This window comes from Gymnoscopelus braueri, assembly GCF_963280865.1.
Source record: "Gymnoscopelus braueri genome assembly, chromosome: 2".
NCBI lineage: Eukaryota > Metazoa > Chordata > Actinopteri > Myctophiformes > Myctophidae > Gymnoscopelus > Gymnoscopelus braueri.
In genome coordinates this window covers 42039429-42061889 of record NC_137604.1, presented here as the reverse complement: position 1 = coordinate 42061889, position 22461 = coordinate 42039429, and the positions used below count along the sequence as shown (strand labels likewise).

The window sequence follows — 22461 nt, the reverse complement described above, 5'->3', positions numbered from 1 at the left end:
AGGCTCCTACAGGAGAATGGGGGGAGCGGGAAGATGGGTGGAGGAGAGGGGGGGGGGGGGGGGGGCGCATGAGAACAAGGCTAGCCGAGTAGTGGGTCCTAATAAGGGCAGCGCTTGGGAGGAACAAGGCTAGGATAGCAAGCTAAGGTGACATAAGCTAGCTACATCAGAGTGCGTGTGCATATATTTGCATGTTGAGGACCTCTTAAAAGTCTAGGGTGGATGCAAACTAGGATGTGAGCTAGGTGAAAGACTTGCATATTGTAATGCCTTTGATCCAGGGGTCAGTGTCTCCCCTAGGTGAGCATGCTGTGCGTTTGACATGTGAGGATGTGTGTGTGTGTGTGTGTGTGTGTGTGCTTGAAAGCAAACTGGCTCTTTGTGACCATATACATGTGGCCTGGCGTGTTTGTGAATGTGGCTGAGTGTAATTAAAGTGTATGGTTGTGTGTATGTATATGACAATCTGATTGATTTACACTGTAAACTCTGACTTGGGAGAGCCTGGCCAGTCTGTTGGAAACTCAGCCGTGAGGGTCAGGGGAATGTGTCTGTGCTTGTGTTTGTTTGTCTGCTAGGGGTGTGCCAAGAGATCAGTTGTCATCCCAACAACTGTTTGGATATTATCCGCATTAGAGGGACTGGAGGTGTTTTTCCTGAACACTGCTTTCATCATCCTTAGCTTTCTTTGATGTATTAACCACGAGTAACAGAACCAGAGGAGGCCCATCTCTACCATCTTCTGTCTCGTCTCCCCCCCTGACTCTAACGGCCATTGTATACACTTCTGTTTGATGTGAAATGTATTCAAAAGCCCCTTGGGTTTTTTCCTCACCAATTTTCTCATTTAATCTCCTCTTTGTTTTGTTTTTCATATCACTGTTTTCATGACTTTGCTGTATCATTGTTCAAATAACCCCAACTAAACGTGATTAATTGTCCGCTGTTGCCATCATTTGACCATGTTGCACTGCAGTATTCCATTATGAATCCCTAAACAGCCCTCATTACATGAACCCGATCACAGGTCTCCACAGGACTTTATGATATGGTGTCCATGCCTGGCTCGCATTTGGTATTCCAATTCAATCCGATTGTGTTTGATAGGCTTAAGGTCATAGCTCTGTGCAGACCAGTCAAGTTCTTCATCGCAACATCTCAACAATTTCTTTGTGGGCCACGGGGGATTGTCATTCTGAAACAGGAAATGACCTTCTTATAAATGTTGCCACAAAATTGGAAGCACACCGTTGTTTAGAATGTCATTGTAGCTGTAGCATTAAGATTTCCATTCACTGGAACAAAGGGCACTAATTAGAAACACTAATTAGAAAGGGGTGTCCACTGACTTTTGGAGCAATCAATTGTGTGAACACTGTTCAGGCAGAAACCCTGAATAATGAACACTTTTAAAAAACAAATTATTAGTAATTTCCAATATGGCCACAGTTCTATCCAAAACATGCTTGACATTTAAACTAGAAAGTAGAGATGTTCCTGGTCTTCATAATGTCTGACTGAGAAGCAACAAAGTATCTTGCTGGGGTTAAAAGGGCAAATACAAGGCTCCTCAGAATGCACTCCACATGGAAGACACACTAGTTTAACTAGTTATTATAAGGATAACTTTATGACACTGCTCATTTCTATAACACCTCCTTTCATGTACGGTATACGACACAAAATTCAAGTTTCTGACAATTGGCACACCCCTGCACATTACGCATGTGTGTGGTGGTGAGGGGAAAGGTGTTTTGGGGGGTGGATGTGGCGGGAAGGGAGGACGGGCGGAATTAGGAACCTCTGTCTGTACTTGCTTTTCCTTACTTGAGCCCTCCAGACGGGACGGTGTGACACTTCTTGTGCTCCAGAAGCTGCTCGGGCGTCTTCAGGAACTTGTGGCACACATCACACTCAAACATGCGGGTGATCAGGTGGATCTGTAGGTGTCGCTCGTACATGCTGCGCGTCTTGCACACAAAGTTGCAGAACACACACTCAAAGCCTGGAGAGGGAAAGGGAGAAAGAGAGGGAAAGAAGATAGAATGGGAGGGTTAGTGTGAAGAGAAAAATAAGACTTTACTGGACTCATGTAAAATAAAAATTATTGTCCATGTGTAGAAATTCTAAGATACAGGTAAGATGAAATATTGTCAGGAGCCTTTTGATGAAGGTTTTAAGACCTTGTATATCAAGTAACTACAACTACCACAATGCCTTGCCTTTCTCTGACTTGTCCTCAGTTCCCGATCCCGAGTGGCTACCGGAGCTTGATTGGCTGCCTGCGGAGGAGGGCGGGGCCAGCAGACTCTTGAGTTCGTCGTTACTGTGGGTGAGGTCTCCACCCTCAGAGCTGTTCAACGAATCACTGAGGGCCGAGAGAGAGGAGGAGGTGCTCTTGGTCTCACTGAGGGGGCTCCTCGAATTCAGACCTGGAGAGCAGAGACCGTGGAGAAAAAGAATGAATGAGGATGACAGGGAGGACTAGGGTCCTCACAGGTACTATACGCGTTGGAGGTGAACCCACAACATTGAGGGCTTTGGTTTTACATTACAGGGAGGAGGAATGTTTACTGCTTAATGACCCTCATTTCCACCTTCAACATCTGAGAGGGAAGCGCTGCAATCTGAACGTAAGGTTATTCCACCTGAACTGACAGGTGAAGGTACACCTGGGAATATGAGCAAAAAATAACTATAATGTCTGTGCGCAGCCTGCTTAATGCAGAGCGACCTCACTGAGCACACGCGCGCACACACACACACACACACACACACACACACACACACACACACACACACACACACACCCCCCCACACACACACACAGTACAGCACAGCGCCAGTGTGCTGTCCTCTGATGAAGGCTGTACTGCCAGTCCAATCAAGAGCCAGTGTGCTTTTTTATTGATCCTCTCTCTCAGCCTGCAATTCACCAGGATGGAAGGAGAGAGAGAGAGAGAGAAAAGGAGCCCAGGTCATGGCCAAGGGAGCTAAGATGGCGGGAGCATCTCAGGGCAGCACAGCTCAACAAAGGGCATTCGCTCTCTAGTCAGGAAGGAAGGGAGAGAGGGCTGCAAAATGGTTGACATTACCCTTAACATGCACTTTTCTAAACATACAAACAACATCTATTGTGTATTATGTGGTTTCAAGCAATCGGAAAAAGGTACAAAAGCACAAAGGCAGGTTTCTGAATACAGTATTGAGCAGCTTCATAAGTTGTTATACCACTGCAGTATTAACACCTACTGAACCTAGCGCTCTTAGCATGGCCAAAGAGCTAATGCCACAGAATGGAAGTGAATGGAAAAAAGCAAGAAAGGAAAAAGCTCGCTCTCAAAGTGTATGGACCTTGACCATGAAGCACATTAGTCTTCTTGATTCTAATTAAAAAGACATTCCATTAGTGTACCCTCAGCCTAGATCAGACACTGGCATTCATCCCTCATGAATCAGAGACGGAGATATTTGGCCTTCATTTTCGGAGGTAGACACGAGCCTGATCCTGCTATAAGCCCCCTACTGAGGAGCAAGGGAGGCTGTTACCAGACCGACTCCTTGCATATATGGTGGAGGCCAGCCTTTGTAGGGTGGTGAAGGTGAAGTGAGGTGAGCGTGGCTCAGGTTGAGTCCAGCCATTTCCTGTCCAAGGGGGTCCTTGACTGTGACCGGCCCTTTCCCACCGGATCGCTGTAACTTGGCGCCGCAGCTAGTCACTGCGTCACATTCCAGGAGGATAGCACTGCTCAGTGCTGGCACTGCCAAGGGGGGGGGGGAGGGGGTAATTTACGATTCTGTCCCTATCGTAACTCGAACGGCACTGAGTCGGCTGAAGCGGACTTCGGCACGGCGGTGGCTCTCGTGGCTCAAGTCAGCTTCAGACGGGGCGCCTCAGTCGTTAATATTAACTTAATATTAGGGGCTGTAGTCTGTTCTCACCAAGTGGGCCAAGTGGTTCACCTCGTGGGGCCGACAAAAACGATGTCTTAACCTAACCTTATTCATAATAAAATAATTTGCGACGCAAGTGATATCTTAAGTTGTGTGTGGACTTGTGTAGACAGTTCATGCACACAATGTAACTAGGCAGAAGGCCAGATTTAGGGCCTTTTGTATGTTGTTTCAGATGCATTCTGTGTCTAGAAACTGCCATGTTATTGATCAAACAGTAATAATAAACAATAATGGGAGAAAAGAATGATTATGCATTCCACCGTATTTACTAATGCTCACGCAATTTACGAGGGTCAGTTTTGCATGGAATTTCTGCATCTCTAAAAAGCAGGTTCAAATCAGAGCAGGCAGGCAATACTAAAGGGAGGTTGTGGTGAAGATGACAGTAATTGCAGAGACAGATATCCGAAGATGCTGCAAGAGAATCAAAGACGACCCTTGAACCTCCCACACGTTCCCATGCCACCCCAGCAATAGTCAACCTCCTTCCAACTCTAGCCCACACTATCTGGCATCTGGATCATATGAATTTACAATAGCCACCATAGTGTGGCATGCGTTGCTGCCTCAGGTGAATGTCCTCTTATAGAGCACAAACAGATAGGCTACATCATTTTCCAAGACATTCAGTTCACTAAATAGATTCACTTTTTCCATAAGCAGAAAACATTTAAGGGTCAAGTCATTTGTAATGCAAGGCACTGAATCCTTGTCCTGCCACCTCTTTTCAGGAGTTTGTTTTCTGACTCCTCGTGCTATTTCCTGAGGAAAATATTAGAGCGACTGGATGCAGTTCGATCCCCGGCTCCCCCTGAGTTAGTGTCAAAATGTCTTTGACCCAGACACTGAACCCCTAAGGGCTAGTACACACTGCAATTGGAATAATAACTGGAAGGAATACGTTTTATCACCATGGCGTGAACGTCAGAGGAAATGCTTCTGAACAGTGTTGCCAGATTTTGCGAGAAAACAAGCCCAAAAGAAGCGACATGAGCACTTTAAACCTATATACAAATACATTGGATATTTGAAAATAGCCGATCTACAAGCTCTCAGGTTGTAGGTTGTAGATCGGCTATTTTCAAAGAAAAATCTTCCACGCAAATCTTGTATGGGGGTCTATGGCACAAGATATTTTCAGAAGGGGAGGGGGGTCTGCGGACAAATATATTTTAATTTGGGGGTCCTTGCCATGAAAATGTTTGAGAACCACTGGTTTAAACAACATTAGGAAACAAACAAGGCCAAATAAGCAACTACACTTTAGAAACAAGCCCAAAAAAACACAACCTGCAACTACCAAAGCAACTTTACAGAAAAACACAGAGAGAGAGAATTATTTAATGTCAATCAATAGCGTCCTGTCTCGGTCTCGTGCATATATCACGGGAGCCTTGAACGTTTTCGTGAGACGTCGGTTAAAATGAATTGGAATAAAACAAATGTATGTATCGGATGATTCGGGTCTGGATAGCATCCTAGTGAACTCTTGCAGTGTGTGATCCCTTGTCGGCGATCAATCAATCAATCAATCAATCGATCAATGAATATGACAGCCGATTGCAAGAAAGAGACATGTGTAGTGTGAAATGCTTAACGATCAGATGACTCCCCGACCACTTTAAAAGTCCTACAGTGTGTACATGCCCTAACTGCTCTTGAAAAGCAGGTTGGTGCCTTGCATGGTTACCTCTGCCATCGGTGTGTGAATATGTGTGTAAATGAGTGATTGTAATGCACATTGTAAAGTGCTTTGGATAAAGGCACTGTATACGTGTAAATGCCTCTTTTACCTTTTAAACTGTTTGGTGTTCTATTAAGTAATCAATTTCAGCATCACTGAAGTGAATGTATCTTTTCTTTTCATTCCTGACGCCTCAAACCCACCAGATGGGCAAGAGCAAGAACACGGCTCTCGCTTCACTTTTGCTCCCATGTTAATGGCCATCAATTTATTGAAATGGTTCATTTGATTTCAAAGTTAGAGAGAACAGCAACAATGTGAATATTATTATATAATAATATAATAAAACAACAACAACAAAACAACAACATACTTGTAAATACACATGTGAGTGGACCAACTAGAACTATCAGACTAGATAGCCATGAAATCTAATTTGGCTCAGGACCTTATGGAACTACACTCATTTGCATTATTGGAGGCACACTGTACTGTAACACAAAGCACATTCTGAATCTGACGTGTCACTGTGTCAGCTGCGATTACATGAGCCAATTTCTTTCATTCTTAATTAATTTAGATGAGCGCTGAATAAAATGATCAGATTTATGTCCTGTTTACTCCACATGATAGACTGTTTCTGACATGCCCAAACAAACAAACAGATTTTCTCAGAAGGCTACTCCTGCAGTTACTGTAGGTTATTAAATCCATGGGCAAAGGCGAGTCCAGGATGAACTCATAAAAACAAATTACACTGAGAGGCAGTCCGAGAGGCAGAGGCGGTGATTGCAGTTTCAATAAGTTAATAAATTATAACCCCAGCAACCATGATCGAATGAAAAGTAATCAGTACATTTCTTTACCTGCCTTATACAGGTATTGAGACAATAGAGATAATTAGTTATGTAAATAATCCTTATATGATGTAAATATGACAACTTTTCACTGTCTAGAAATGCGTTCTGAAAAGCTGCTCATAAGAACAGTTCTACACAAATCTCTTTACTTTTATTGCGCGCAATAAACGTACGTGTTTGGGGCATGAGCTGGGTGGAGGCTCCATATTGCTAAATTCCACCATTCACCTGCACCTTTTAGGCTCTGTTTCACACGCAAAAATGTTACTTAAGTCCCATTCACTGATTGTATAATTATATCTGCTGCCTTAGTAAATCAGATGGTCATTTCAAATTGCAAGTACAGCGCTGTGCCTTCCATGTGTTTTAAAACAAGTGGCTGGGTAGCAGCTTTAACTGGTCTTACTCAAGGACATTTCTGTCAGGAAACAAACCTGCAGCCAGAGTATTGAACCCGAGACCTTTTTGTTACGGTCCTGCTAACCACTATCCCACGCCAGCCCTGACACATTCAACAGGGTCAGGTACTACTGACACATTTAAGACAGGATAACAAGGTAAAAATAACTACATGCTTGAAACACAAATCAAAAGTCTCCTTAAAGAGGAGGTACGGTACGAGTAGGGAGGCAGAGGGATCAGAACGACAGACCCATAAGGGAAAGTTCCCAGGATTGTGTTCTGCTGTAACCATGTGTGTGGTCAAAGTGACCTTGAGCAAGGCACCGAGACCCTCCCTGCTCAGCCACTGGAAGTCACCGCGGGTAAGAGCATTAGTTAAACACCTAAATCGTATAAAAGGTATGTGTTCAGTGTGGAGCAGGGGAAGGTCGGTGCTAAACTGCCCTGACCACTCTGCTCTGTGTGGTCTGCTGAGGCGTCCATTTTGTGTGGGTGTGAGGTAAATGCCAAAGCCTGTGTGAGGGACTTAAAAAGATGGCCACAGTGGCATTGTAAACCCAGCCCGTCTCCAAAGGACCCAAGGCCTATTGATTTTTTCCCCTCAGGCCCGATAAGGGCCAGCCCTCTTAGATAAACAAGGCCACTGTGGCCTCCAATGGACCCCTTCAGCTGTCTAGGCTGGACAATCCCACCCACTCTCTCTCTCTCTCACACTCTCTCACACACACCACACACACACACACACACACACACACACACACACACACACACACGCACGCGCGTGCGAAGGGCAAAACACCAGTGATAAACTGGACAAAGCTGTTTCACACAAAAACAGCGATATCGACCCACGGGGGGTTCAGACCTGCGGCTTTGAAAGTCCAGAGAAGGTCGCCGTTGTGCTTGTTGGTGCCCGGTCATCTTTATGGTTCTAAGTTGCCGAGAGTCCCCCCTCACTCTCTGCCTCTCTCTCTCTCTCTCTCCATCCCTCTTTCTCTCCCTGTCTATCTTTTTTGATGCTACTATGCTTTGATGAAGCTTACTTTGCTGTCACCTGTCATCGTGGGGACTTGAAGTGGTACAAACACAACTCCCTTTCACCAAAAAAGAAAAAAAACTCCGGGTAACCCTGGGTATATTATTTTGATGGTGAGCCGATAGCAACTGCAGTGTCACTTCGAACATTGCAGTGCCTTACAGTCCAAGTTGAATTCATTGTGATGGGTATATAAACAAAATACAATAAGCCAGAGCGTGTCCCAGAAGCTCAACAAATACACATAACTACACATAGGGTACGTAAAATTAGTAACATAATGGCATAGAACTTTTAAGTCAGTTACGTGGTTCTACACTGGGCTTGTCTATGTTGAAAAATAAACTTTCTTGATGCTCTCACTGTGACCACCCAGTTAAATAAGCGTTAGAGAGAGAGAACATTTAAAAAATGTGAGGGCAAGAGACTAAGAGTAGAGAGGAGTGAATGATACACACACGACTAAAGTGCCAGCCGGAATCTGATCCAAGGCCAGCAGAGTTTTAACGTTCATAGGGGGCAGTGAAAAGCACAACCTTTAGTAAAGTTAAAATGGCTCCCGGGAGCGCCCTCGACCAGACAAGCGCAACGCCCTGGGCTCGATTCCCAGCTCAAGAGCTTTGTTGCATGCCATGACTACCCATTCCCTCACTTTCTTGACATTCTTCCCTGCCCTGTTCCAGTAAAGCATTAATTCCATAAAAGCTCCCTCTAACCTGTGTGGCCGGCGGCCACATGGCTCGTCATGTCGCTCTCCTCCACGCAGACGTAGTCGCAGGCGCTGCAGCACAGCGAGAACATCCACTGTTCCTTGTCAACGTGGAGAGACATGTGGCTGACGAACTGGGCATTGAGCTCCGTCTGGAAGCCACACACGTGGCAGCTGGAGAACAGAAGCAAGAAAGAGAGAGAGAGACAGAGGGAGAAGAAAAAAAGAGAGGTTTTGTCAGTATTGAATCGCTGATGTGTGTATATGTGGTGAACAGAGGGAGCGATAAAAGTAGAGATGAATAGTGCAGTTAACTCTTGAGTACACATCACCTAAGAGATTGTGTGTTTGTGGAGAGAGAGCTGAAATGACAGGAATAATAAGGCTACCGTTATTACTAATGTTTATAACCTGTTTATTATTATTTCTACCCAGTTAGGTCTATTAGTTGGGTAGTCATGTGGCAGTTATGTATTATGAGGAATCATAGACTGTAAACATTTTTAAATAAATGGAAGTCACCAATTGGTTTCTGGAGTCGTACGCTTGTTTTGAAGCCTTAAGTTTGGGAAATTTGCCGTGTTGAATATCATGGCTCTTTGCAACCAGAAGTGACCATTTGGATAAGGGGGTGGAGGTGGGGGAATGCATTGCTTTGGCTCTCCCCTGATCACTGTGGTAGGCTATGGTAGTGACGTGTCAATCACAACGCAGTCACACCCCAAACCTGTTCTATTGTCTATTTTACTGTCAATGGGATCATAATTCACTAAATGAACATCAGGTTCTATTGAAGAAGACCTGAAACTAGTGATTGAAAACATAAACTCATGATGACCATTCAATCAAAACTTCTGTTTGCAATCAGTGGAGTCGTCCCTTTCCGGGCATAGGATAAAATGCAGGTTTTGAACACTTCTGTGTTTGCTTTATTTCAGGCTGGAAGCTTCCCACTTAGTAGGAACATCATTACTCCCTGTCGTAGTAGGATTATTAATACTATCTGCAGTAGTAGGAGTATTATTACTCCCTGTCGTAGTAGGATTATTAATACTATCTGCAGTAGTAGAAGTATTATTACTCCCTGTAGTAGTAGGATTATTAATACTATCTGCAGTAGTAGAAGTATTATTACTCCCTGTAGTAGGATTATTAATACTAACTATAATAGTAGGATTAATTATATTACCTGTAGTAGTAGGGGGGGCAGTTCTTGCGGTCGGCTGTGTCGGCAGTGACTGCGTTGACAATCTGCTCTGTGTCGGTGTTGACCAGCTTGACGGAGTGGATGGTAAGGTGCTGGTTGAGGTTGGCTCTGCACTTGGCTGCATAAGGACACAGGTGACACTTATATTTCCTCTCCTCTGCAACCAAACACACACATGCAAACACACACACACACAGACAGACAGACAGACAGACAGACAGACAGACAGACAGACAGACAGACAGACAGACAGACAGACAGACAGACAGACAGACCCACGTACTGAAGTTACTATGTGAATAGTATACTAGTGATAATTACTAATGATGATCCATTAAATTTGGATTCTGTAACATAGTGAAAGCACACACACACACTAACACACCCTCTCTACAGCCAAACACGCTCAGATCAGTCAGTATGTAAATGATACTCGACTGTGACAATAACTGATGCAGTTAATCCTTGTGGGCACATTAGGGTGTCATAATGTAAAACATAAAAGAATATAAACAGAACACACAGACAAACATGCAGATAAGCAGAACATAGACATACACCCGTGGGGCAAACACAGCCACACGTTCAGAGTTATGCAAGACAAGGGCAAACAGACGGGGACATATAGTAATTGCGTACTCTGTAATGGAGCACGCTTTAAAATAATTCAAACGTCCCAAACGCAGAGACAAAGCAACAGTCCCCGCTCGCCCTCTCATTAAAACACACACAACCCTCTTTTGTTCTCTTTCTCTCTCACAAGCGCGCGCGTGTGCGTGCACGGACACACACACACACACACTTGCCCCAAGGACACAAAGTCAGGCAACCTTTATGTCGCCGGGAAAACCAAAAAGACCATCACGCTGACATATGCCCCCTCTCCTGCTCTCTGTGCTGTGGCCAAGCTGTTTCCAGCCAAGCCCTCACGGGGGGGGAAATGTGAGAACGTGTGCAAATGTGTGTGTGAGTGTGGGGGGAGGGGAATTTTGAGCATGTGAAGCCAGATTTTATACTCAGTTATGCACCGGTGTCGCGTACCGAAAATGCCGATGTACAAGCTCACAACGCGCCGCAGCGCCATTTTCGGTACGAGACACTGTGTGCAATCAAGTACCGTATGTGAAGCCCTTCACGGTATTTGTGTGCGCGGTGTTTGTGGTATACAAAGCGTATATAACCATGTGTACTGTATGAATGTGTGACTCGCATTTAGAATTTTTATGATTCAAGTGTGTTTACGTCATAATTAGGTTAATCCGCTGCTAATTTAAATTAACAATTAAAATGTTTTAAATATGCTCATTATAACAAATGTTATTAATATATTAATAGGCACCAGGGTAAGGAGAGCGTGTGTGTGTGTGTGTGCGTGTGTGTGTGTGAGAGAGAGAGTAGATAGGGGGGGGGCTCTGGGGGTGATTAGGGGCTCTGAGGGGATAGGTTTGTAAACATGACATCTTCACAACATCAGGAGACAGGGAAGCATGAACAGCTTTATCTTGAGGATGTCTCCCGTGTGTGTGTGTGTGTGTGTGTGTGTGTGTGTGTGTGTGTGCGTGTGTGTGTGTGTGTGTGTGTGCGTGCGCGGGACAGAGAGAGAGGAAGAGTGTAATAATTGCAACTACACTGAAATTTGTATGGCGATAATAGTATAATATACTGTAGTACAGTATGGTCCAGACTAGTGTACTATAGTAGAACATTTCAGTATGTTAGACTAGTGTAATATTAGAACGTAATAGTACAGCATTGTAGAATAGAATAGTAGTAGAACAGAGTATGGTTCAGCATAGTATAATATATTTTTGTACAGTACATTACATTACACTAGTGCACATAGTGTTCTCAAACTATGGGTCGCGACCCAAAGTGGGGTCGTGGGAAGGTGAAGGTGGGGTTGCGCAAGTGGAGTTGCAACCGCCGCTCAGATCGAGTTTTCCGCCTGGCAGCTGTGTGTGTATTTTCTATGTCTCGCCCCTTGATCAACTCAGCCCGAGAGACAGACGTAATACACATCTAGCTATCTCTATTCATCATCCTGCATGTATAATTGTTGCCTGACTGTCACCCGCAGGCGCCTGGTAGCTCTTTTGATTCTTTTGTGAGTGCCATATGTGTACTCAGATTTTTGTGATTAGGTGCCTGTCTTTCCGCAGTGTGGAAAAGCATGGTGACAAAAGGTTATAGTACGCACTCCACAGTTAACAAGTGCCTGTTGTACGGGTCTGCAATGCTGAGAGTTAAAATAACACTGAGGATTTTACAGTGTGTGGTGACATCCTTGCTAACGAGAGCTTTAAGCCAATGGTGCTTCCCTGTCTTCTATGGTGCTTCCCTGTCTTCTATGGTGCTTCCCTGTCTTCTATGGTGCTTCCCTGTCTTCTATGGTGCTTCCCTGTCTTCTATGGTGCTTCCCTGTCTTCTATTGTGCTTCCCATGGTGCTTCCCTGTCTTTTTTGGTACTTCCTATGGTGCTTACCTGTCTTCTATGGTGCTTCCTATGGTGCTTACATGTCTTCTATGGTGCTTCCTTTGGTCCTTCCCTGTCTTCTATTGTGCTTCCCTGTCTTCTATTGTGCTTCCCTGTCTTCTATTGTGCTTCCCTGTCTTCTATTGTGCTTCTCCGTCTTCTATGGTGCTTCCCTGTATTCTATGCTTCCTATGGTCCTTCCCTGTCTTCTATGGTGCTTCCCTGTATTCTATGCTTCCTATGGTCCTTCACTGTCTTCTATGGTGCTTCCCTGTATTATGTATTGTGTATTCTATGCTTCCTATGGTCCTTCCCTGTCTTCTATGGTGCTTCCCTGTATTCTATGCTTCCTATGGTGCTTCCCTGTCTCCTATGGTGCTTCCTATGGAAGGACGAAAAAGAAGCGGAGAGTGAGGTTTCAAAGGGAGCTAACTTGCAGAGATCTTTTAGCTTCCTTGTACCAAAGGATGTAGTTAATGTTGCATTTGTAGGACGTTGTGCAGATCAGCTCCATTACCCGTACAATACCGCTGTTAGATGACACTATTTCCAGACGAATAGACAGTGGCTGCTTCGTTTTACAAATGTGCTTTTATTAATATTATTCTGTTGCTACGTTGCGCCCCGTCAGAACATCTTCCAGGTCCAAATGTGTATTTTGCCAATATGCGCAGTGCTGTGTCCCTCGCTGTTTTAACAGATCTGAGACTAAAGTGTCATTCTACCGCTTTCCTGGCAACGACAAAGAGAAGAGGAAATCGTTATTTTATATATATATATATATAAATAAATATACAAATTATAATGTTAATAATTATAATAAATAAATATGTATATCAATATATATATTAGCCTACTTTTTACTCCATGATATTAGCATTAAGACCCTTTTTAACCCTCAATGGTTCATTTCTGAAAAAAGGAGGTTATTGTAAAAAGATTTACGGGTTACAAATGTTTGCTTACAATGAAGAGCTGGTGGACCCGGAAGTGACGTCGGTCTACAAAATGACGTCAGACTTAAAAAACAAATTCATTCATTTCATTGATAAGATGGGCCTACAAATCAGCAGAATCACAGCTGTAATTCCATTTTATAATAAATATTAATATTCAAGGCCAACAATGTATGCTATCCTTTGCTTCCACTTTGAAATTGCGCTATAAATAAAGTGTGAGGTCGTCAAAAAAATTCCCCCATACATTAGGGTCATGGTAAAAAAAAGGTTTGAGAACCCCTGTATTAGATTACATTGATCAGCAAATCCCAACCTGTGGGCCGAGGCCCACTGGTGGGCCGTGAGGGTATTACAAGTGCACAATAGGATTTGAATGATAATACCGGTATAACATTAATGTAAAAAGTTGGAAAGATCTATCAATCTTTATTGATCATGTTCAGTTGTCATAACAGTATATAACTGTACTACAGTATAGTACATTGTAATGTAGTGTGTGTGTGTGTGTGTGTGTGTGTGTGTGTGTGTGTGTGTGTGTGTGTGTGTGTGTGTGTGTGTGTGTGTGTGTGTGTGTGTGTGTGTGTGTGTGTGTGTGTGTGTGTGTGTGCACCTGGAGAAAACGCCCTCGAGTCAACCGTGGACCAATAGTAGCTGCTTAGTGTGTGTGTGTGTGTGTGTGTGTGAGAGAGCTGTTTAGTTGTGCGAGTGAGTGAGTGAGCAAGCGAGCGAGGAATTACATGGGCAGTTTTCCCAGTGAGACTAATCGTGGTAATCTTTTTAAAAGAAGGGTGATCCTGTCTAGTTTATCTGATTTACTCAGGTTGGCTTACACCACATGTACGCACGCAAGCACGCTCACACACGCACACGCACGCACGCACACACAAAAAGGTTACATACAGTAACATAGCAATTTAAAGTGTTATGTGTTTTACTCATAATGTGGGGTCTCTGATGTGCCTAGTGACATTTGACAACCCAGTAATGTTTTGGGTGGACTGGCTATTTCAGAAGATACTGTAAGTAATCCAACAAGCCGTTTTGAATCCCGGTCATACATCACATTGGGACTTATTTAAATTGTATAGTTTTCAACTACTGTACAGTCAAAACACTAAATTTAACAAGGATAAATTAACTCTTAAAGGGGAAGACCACTCATTTGCAACATTGTACTATGTCTTTAATACACCTTAGAGCTGTTAAAAGTCCCCCCCCCCCCCTCTGTGTTGCCTAGAAAATGATAATTGATTGAGGTCATGTGATCAGTGACATACGCAGGGTGTACTTTTGGCTCCGCCCCCTCAGCCAAAAGTACACCCTGCGTATGTCACTGATCACATGACCTCAATCAATTATCCAGTTCTGGGCAACATAGAGGGGGGGAGGGGACTTTTTTCTTATTTCCACACAACAAATCTAAGGTGTATTAAAGACATAGTTCAATGTTGAAAATGAGTGGTCTTCCGCTTTAAGTGTATTAATATAGACTGCGCATGAAGCTTGAACTTTGCTGTAGCTATGAGCCTGCGACACCTGCAAGGAATATAAAATACCAAGTTCATTGCCTGTGATCCGTTTGCTGAGAAAAACAGCCTCATGGAAATGATTTTTTACAATTCTTCATTGTAACATATTTGTCAAGGCAAGATTTGTTTTACAGTGTATCGCTGGCTGTGGGATACTGTGCAATTGACATGATACTGACCATGATACTGACCTGATACTGACCATGATACTGCATGACCCAGACCAAGATACTGACCATGACACTGACCATGATACTGACCATGACATGATACAGACCACGATTCTGACATGATACTGACATTATACAGACCACGATACTGACATGATACTGACCATAATACTGACATGATACAGATCATGATGCTGACATGACACAGACCATGATACTGACATGATACAGACCACGATACTGACATGAGACAGACCATGATACTGACATGATACAGACCACGATACTGACATGATACAGACCATGATACTGACATGACACAGACCATGATACTGACATGACACAGACCATGATACTGACATGATACAGACCATGATACTGACATGATACAGACCACGATACTGACATGATACAGACAATGATACTGACATGACACAGACCATGATACTGACCATGATACTGACATGATACAGACCACGATACTGACATGACACAGACCATGATACTGACATGATACAGACCACGATATTGACATGATACAGACCATGATACTGACATGATACAGACCACGATACTGACATGATACTGACATGATACAGACCACAATACTGACATGATACTGACATGATACAGACCCCGATACTGACCATGAAATTTGGAGTGAAGTCATATTAGAAAAGTTAATTGTATTAACATAACCACAATATTTCATGTGCAACAGATAAACGTTTCACGCAGATCAGTGTTTGTTGACATTGTCGTTGTTTATTTCCAGTATAAGTTAGCATTTAGATTTATAATTCTGGACATTGTCATTGTATAGAGCCACTGATGCCCTGTCTGCCTGTCTTTTTGTTTTATATTTTTACCCAGAGCTCTGTGTACAGTATGTTTAACCAAAATTGTTTTAGATTTTGTGCATGGTCTTACCTGTGTGTAAGGAGAGGTGTCTGGAGAGGGTCTGTTGTCGCCCAAACACCTTGCCACAGACAGGACAGGGGAAGAGCTGTTCATTCAACCTCCACTGGGCTATTCCGTTTCCTGGCTCCCCATCACCCTTTTCCGAGTCTGGAACACACACACACACACAATGAGGGTCAAAGATTTTATTTAAATGTTGGTGCTTGGACATCTCTTTTTGCTTTATTAGCCTGTAAAGAATCAGATAAAAAAAACTAAGGGAGAGACAGGATGAGATGCACCTGGATGAGGTGGATTTGAACCCATGAGGAGTGCTCCAGCAAGCCTCCAGTTTTGTATGTTTTCTAATAAGCACTTACATAACCCAAACGGTTCTTACAAACGATAGACTTAACATGCTGTGAAGGGAGAAAATAAAGGATATGATTATTTCAGATACACTGTATGTGTTGAGAGGGGGTCAGATTTGGGTCCTTGCGCTCACACGGAGCATAATAGTCTGTTGCTGGCAGAGCCACCAGGCATCCAAAGGACAAGAGTTTAATTTTGTTATACAGTACCATATTTCACTGAAACCTAAAATCAACAAATGCATCTCTTTCTTCTTCTCATACAACAGCCAGCTCTCTCTGAGCAGGTGCCCATGTGCCCTCCAGCACCAATCGGTCTTAAAGCCCGTTCTGGAAGACTGGCTGACTGTCCATGCTGATCAGCTAGTGTAGTAACACACCCTGCCCCCAGCCTCCACCCTCAGCACACCCACAGACCCATAAAATAATAATACAATTAAACAAGAAAGAAATAGACTTAAAAGATGGGAAGGAGAGAGTGCCGGATGGCAAGAGAGAGAGGGAGAAAGAGTGATAGAGATGGAGAGAAAGAGACCACAACGAGACTGCAAGAGAGCGCAGCCTCACATTGGACAAGGAGAGAGAGAGAGAGAGAGAGAGAGAGAGAGAGAGAGAGGGAATTAACCTTCGGATGAAAGTGCATCTCTCCATTGAAGATTCTGCACCACGCAGAGGCCAAGCATTGCTTCTGCCCATAAAGCTGCATCAAATTACAACAGGCCTGTCCATGCAGAACGCACAGGGTGCCCTCGTACCCCACTGCGCAAAAAACCTCACGCCCCAAACACGGCACGGTGAAGAGTGGGGTAACCTCGGGTGATTTAGGCTTAATCTTACTTAACTGCATTGTCAAATGAAATGATGCGTCCTGTTACCCGCAACCTATAATGAGTTATGTTCGTGTCAAATGTGATGTTGTGAGCTATACACTAAACCACTTAAACCTTATAAACTTTGTTGACCGGGCTGGGGTCCCCCAGAGGTCTATACGAGGCCCTGTACTTTTCCCCCTCTACACTAAATGCCTTTGCTGAAAATAGGCAATCTAATCACAACACGTTCGGCAACACAGGTCGGCTATTTTCGCCGAATGTTCACCCCAAAATAGGGACACTAAGGTTCAAGTGGTTAAAATTACATGGCCAACACAAATTCAGCAAATACTAGACAATGAAGGATAGGGTGATCCGTGAAACAATTGGCTAAATGAAAGCCCTTTTTAAAAAAAATCTGTGTAACCTGAGTACAGTCCCTACTGACCTTGTAAACTACATGATAGGGACAAAGCGACAAACTTTGCTCTGGTCTTTACATAGCAGCAGTCCTGCACAGACATAAGTGAGGGTGGTCGGCCAATACCAACAATCCTGGATAAGCTCATGTGCTGTAGGCTACATTTAGTAACAAATAAATAGTAAACATGTGTCCACCAGCCACCAATGATGCAGCGAGCCTCCTAAGCACTGCAATGTCAACTAACTGATATTTCATTCATTTACTTTATTCCCCTATGAAACACACAAGCATTTTTAAGCTGAAGTATTTTAAACTCATTAATAATAGCGACCCTCCTAATGTCAACTACTGTAACGGATATTTCATTAATTAAGTCTATTAACATGATTTGCCACAGTCTGTTCTTTGTTGTAGGAGTTGGATGAGCTGGATTTGAATCCATGAACTCACAAGTAGGCGAGTACTGTACTGTTCCTGTGTGGAGCGCTCACTAACAGACTGATCCACAAGCCTCCAGTTTTGTATGTTAGCACTTACAGTACATATAAGCCAAACAACATATTAACGCGCCAAGAAGGGCTAAAATAAATGAGAGGGGCGGCCGTAGCTAGTGGTGATCAGAAGGTCACCGGTTTTCCCCTTGGTCCCGGTCTATGTGTCAAAGTGTCCCTGAGCAAGGCACTTAAACCCTAACTGCCCCCCCCCCCCCCGTGAGTGCTCACAGTGGCGTAACGGAGGGGTATCAAGTGATGCGGTGCGGGGGGGCCACCAGCAGGGGGGGCCCCGCCTGCGCTGATACAATATTTTTACAGCAAAAAAAAGAAAAAAGTTGATTTATATTGGTCAAATAGAACCGAATTAGACCCGAAATGTTTGCGTGCACAGGTTGTGCACGCACATGAACGCGCGCGTACGTGAAACTCCCACGGGGAGGCCCCGCAATTCTGCGTTACGCCACTGAGTGCTCATCATATATAAAACCTCCCACTGCTTCTCTTAGGAAGGGACCGCACGCACACTCCGTCAAGGTTATTTAGAAGAACCAGTAGAAGCATACCTTCTTAATAATAATTAATTTAAGAATTAATGGTAGCATAATTAACAAAAACGTATATCTTGATAATTGGAAAAAAAAAGACTTTAAATTAGGGACTGAAAACAAAGTATTCATGCAAATGTTTACTAAGGTAATAAAACTAACTCTAAAGCCTGGTCAAATACCCATAGGCTTTAATGGAATCAAAATGCTTCTGCAACCAGCAGGAGGGGAAATGGCGACGCCTTCTAGGCCATTAATGAGAACTGCAGTGTTTTCATTACTTGCGCACTGTGTTGTTTGGGAATATCCACAATACAAGCAACTTGCAAGAAAAACAATTAAAAAATAAATGTTCTCTTCTTCATTCTGCCACTGCAGAACAGACTAAGAGAAAGAGCACACACACACACACACACACACACACACACACACACACACACACACACACACACACACACACACACACACACACACACACACACACACACACACACACACACACACACACACACACACACACACACACACACACACACACACACACACACACACACACACACACACACACACACACACACCCCCCCCCCCCCCCCTAGTGCAGTATCAAAGAATGAAGTGTGCACTTGCCAGAATGTTTTTTTTACATTAAGAAACAGAGTTACTGTTTTACATCTCACTAAACTCGCTAAGTATGGTTCAAATAAGGCTAGACTGGAATAGTTTGGATTGGCTCAGTCTATGCCCTAGGTCTTGCTTCAAACAGTTTGCCTCAGATGAAGACTCAACTTATCAGATGAAGGAAACTTATTGTTTGTACTGCTGTGAGAAACACCATTCAACACACGGTGACCTCGACCGAGAACAGTTTATTGTTTCCCCATCAAAGACTTCGAAAAACACTTTCATATCACAGAAAAATGGAATGAATCCGATGTTAATTACTTGGGTATTGTCCAGACATTTCACCAAAACAAGCTCCTACATATGGTTCAGATTCTAACGTGACCACTACACTCTACTGTACTCGGCAACGCTGCAGTTCCAGCACCTGGAAGAGCAAAACGTTCCCTGTCAGTCTCTCCCAGTTACAGACCCTGAGTCTTTGCAGATAGCAATCAGTGTGCAGGACCTCGACACCCCATGCCCTACAACAACAAGAGAAGAAATATATGTTTGCTCAATGACACAATCTGTGACACTGTAGCTGCTTGGAGCCGATTCCCACTAAAATAGGAGCCCCCCCCCCTACGAAAGCTGTCATAAGCAAACACAAGCTGTCAGGCTGACAGGCTGTTTCATAGGGAAGGTTCTCGGGATAGACAGGAGGAATTCAATGTTTTTGTGGCATTTTGGGAGGAGGGGAGTGTGTAGGGGTGGAGGTGGGGGGGGGGTCGATGGTGAACGTTAAAAGTGTAGATAGGCTTCAGAGGGAGAGAGATATGGGGGCTGCGCTGAAGGAAAATTTGCTGGGTTTGTATCGACTTCTCAGGCAGCCCTAGAGCCTTACTTTCCATCTCTCTCTTTCTCACAGATCTCCATCTTTCTCTTTATAAAATCTAGTGAATGTAAGGCCTGGTCCTTTAAGCCATTGCTAAACTGAAACAAATCCTTTGCTTTTACTTGATATCACCAAAGCCCATCGGCAGCCGAATCGACTTCAAGCAATTTTGTCATTTTTCAAACGAGAAACACTTAAAACGAACACGTCGAACAGTGGCGTGGGCAAACATTTAATGACCAGGCAAGTGCAGGCATGGGGTGGAAGTTTAGCTAAATCCGAACTGTTTTCTTTTTTCACTCTGAGAGTGTAGAGTCCATTTTTACACTCTCAGTCAAATCAACACTGAGGATTTGACAGTGTAAGTGTGGGATAAAGGCAGACGCCAATAGTGTTTAATTTGACTATGATTGCCTGAACCAGCTCTGGGTATTATACAGGGTCACTTATTCACACAACACTAGGTGGTCTGCTCAGATGGTTTTAGATTTTAACCACACAAACCCTCCAGTCTTAGAGAACCGGACTGCAGTTACAGTTACAACTGTACTTTGTCGTTGACCGTATTCTTTCCCCGTTTTCACACCAAATCTCTTTGCCAAAAATAGCTGATACGTTGTGAGCATGCAGCTCTGCTATTTTTGGCGAATGTTCCCCCCAGAATAGGCATGGGTTTCAAGCAGTTAATACTCATTATGCCACTACGTAGAAAACTAAAGATTAATTTTATGAAAGCAGTGTGGAACAAAGACACCAGACCCAGAGCTCTATTCACATTAAAATACTGTACATCAGGCTCTTTTTTTGGCAGCCCTTTGGCATATTTCCTCCTGCAGCACCATGAATTATGTTGAAATCAAGTTATGGTTGCAGGTAAAAGAAGCCCACACATCACCGCATTGATCTTTTTTATTAATGGCACTGTCATGGCAATGCATTTCTCTTGGAAAAAAAACGGCAATGAGCTAAGATTCAACAGGTCACTGTCAGGTCAGCTAAGATGGTTAGGAGCTGGGTTACGGTCAGGTCAATTAAGAGGGTTAGGAGCTGGGTTACGGTCAGGTCAATTAAGAGGGTTAGGAGCTGGGTTACGGTCAGGTCAATTAAGAGGGTTAGGAGCTTGGTTACTAAGATGGTTAGGAGCTGGGTTACGGTCAGGTCAATTAAGAGGGTTAGGAGCTTGATTACTATCAGGTCAGTTAAGATGGTTAGGATCTTGATTACTATCAGGTCAGTTAAGATGGTTAGGATATTGATTACTATCAGGTCAGTTAAGATGGTTAGGATCTTGATTACTATCAGGTCAGTTAAGATGGTTAGGAGCTGGGTTACTGTCAGGTCAGTTAAGATGGTTAGGAGCTCGTCTTTGCTCAAGATTAGTCTGGCGTAGCCAGACGTTTCACAGCTACGTCTACTCTGCCTGAGAGACTTCAGTAGGTGGAGTATAGGTGGAGCTCTCTGAAAGTCTGCTTATGCGAGAATAGTTCAAGATATACATATAGGATATTTAAATACCCAATATCACCCAGTACGATTTCAATAACCTAGGACTATTTGGAACACTAAACCATACTAAACAAATGATCTTCACTCTTAGTACTAACTGTGCTGTATTCTAGCCTCATGTACTGTATCTCACACATTAATCTGATAATTCAGTAAAGAAAACTCAAAGTAATTCAGTGTGAGAACCAAGTGAATGATTAGAGAATTCCCAATTTAATCAGTTCAGTAATGAATTAAAGTCATTTCAGATTTGCCACTTTCACAAAGATTGTGGTCTCCTCCTAATAACCGGGACCACTGCTGTCCCCCAGACTGCCCCGCCCCCCCCCCCCACTACTACTCTGTCTCAGTGCCCTGGAGGCTGAGGAATCTTAAGGATGTATTTCTTTTGTCATTTTTTCATGATTTATTTCAGAGAGGAGAGTGCAGAGAGACAGGGAATCAAGGGCAGAGATAGAGAGGAGAGACATGCGAGACAAGACGGCGGTCAGATTCAAACCCAGGTCCTTGCGCTCACTGGGAGCATATGGTCTACGGCACTGACTGGCTGAGCCACAAGGCACCCCAAGGTGAGGAATCTTAGCAATGAGCCTGTCGACAGCATGGTTAGATTTAATCGTCCTACTGCCACTGAGTCAGCCGTCATGTGAACCTCCTGCCAGTGCACTGCTCTGAGTCACAACCCTAACAAGGACCTGGCGCTCACTCTTACACACGCATGCATGCACACACCAGTAGGAGTCTGACACCCAGCCGACAGAGAGCGACTGAGTGACAGTGTCTGTGTAGTGAAACAGGAACGCAAATATATTAAATATGATTGGCTATTGGGGATATTTGTTGAGCTCAGATAGTTCGGTAACATCAAATGACCCGCACGGTTTCCAATTTATGCTTCCATCATTGTCATCGTTCACCTGTTTGA

General features: G+C 43.8%; 1 protein-coding gene across 4 annotated transcripts in view; it reads right to left on the bottom strand.

Annotated features, from left to right (window-relative positions):
* The window catches only part of znf827 (zinc finger protein 827), a 106247-nt gene that overhangs the window by 5451 nt on the left and 78335 nt on the right, over positions 1–22461 (bottom strand). For 3 of the 4 annotated variants that reach the window (XM_080412805.1, XM_080412806.1, XM_080412808.1), the window contains exons 9-13: positions 15917–16054; positions 9838–10012; positions 8656–8822; positions 2223–2432; positions 1828–2005 (exon numbers count right to left, since the gene is read on the bottom strand). In XM_080412805.1, coding sequence (XP_080268931.1) covers positions 1828–2005; positions 2223–2432; positions 8656–8822; positions 9838–10012; positions 15917–16054 — 868 coding nt within the window. The remainder of the gene's footprint in view (positions 1–1827; positions 2006–2222; positions 2433–8655; positions 8823–9837; positions 10013–15916; positions 16055–22461) is intronic. The other variant, XM_080412807.1, reaches the window with a different exon arrangement.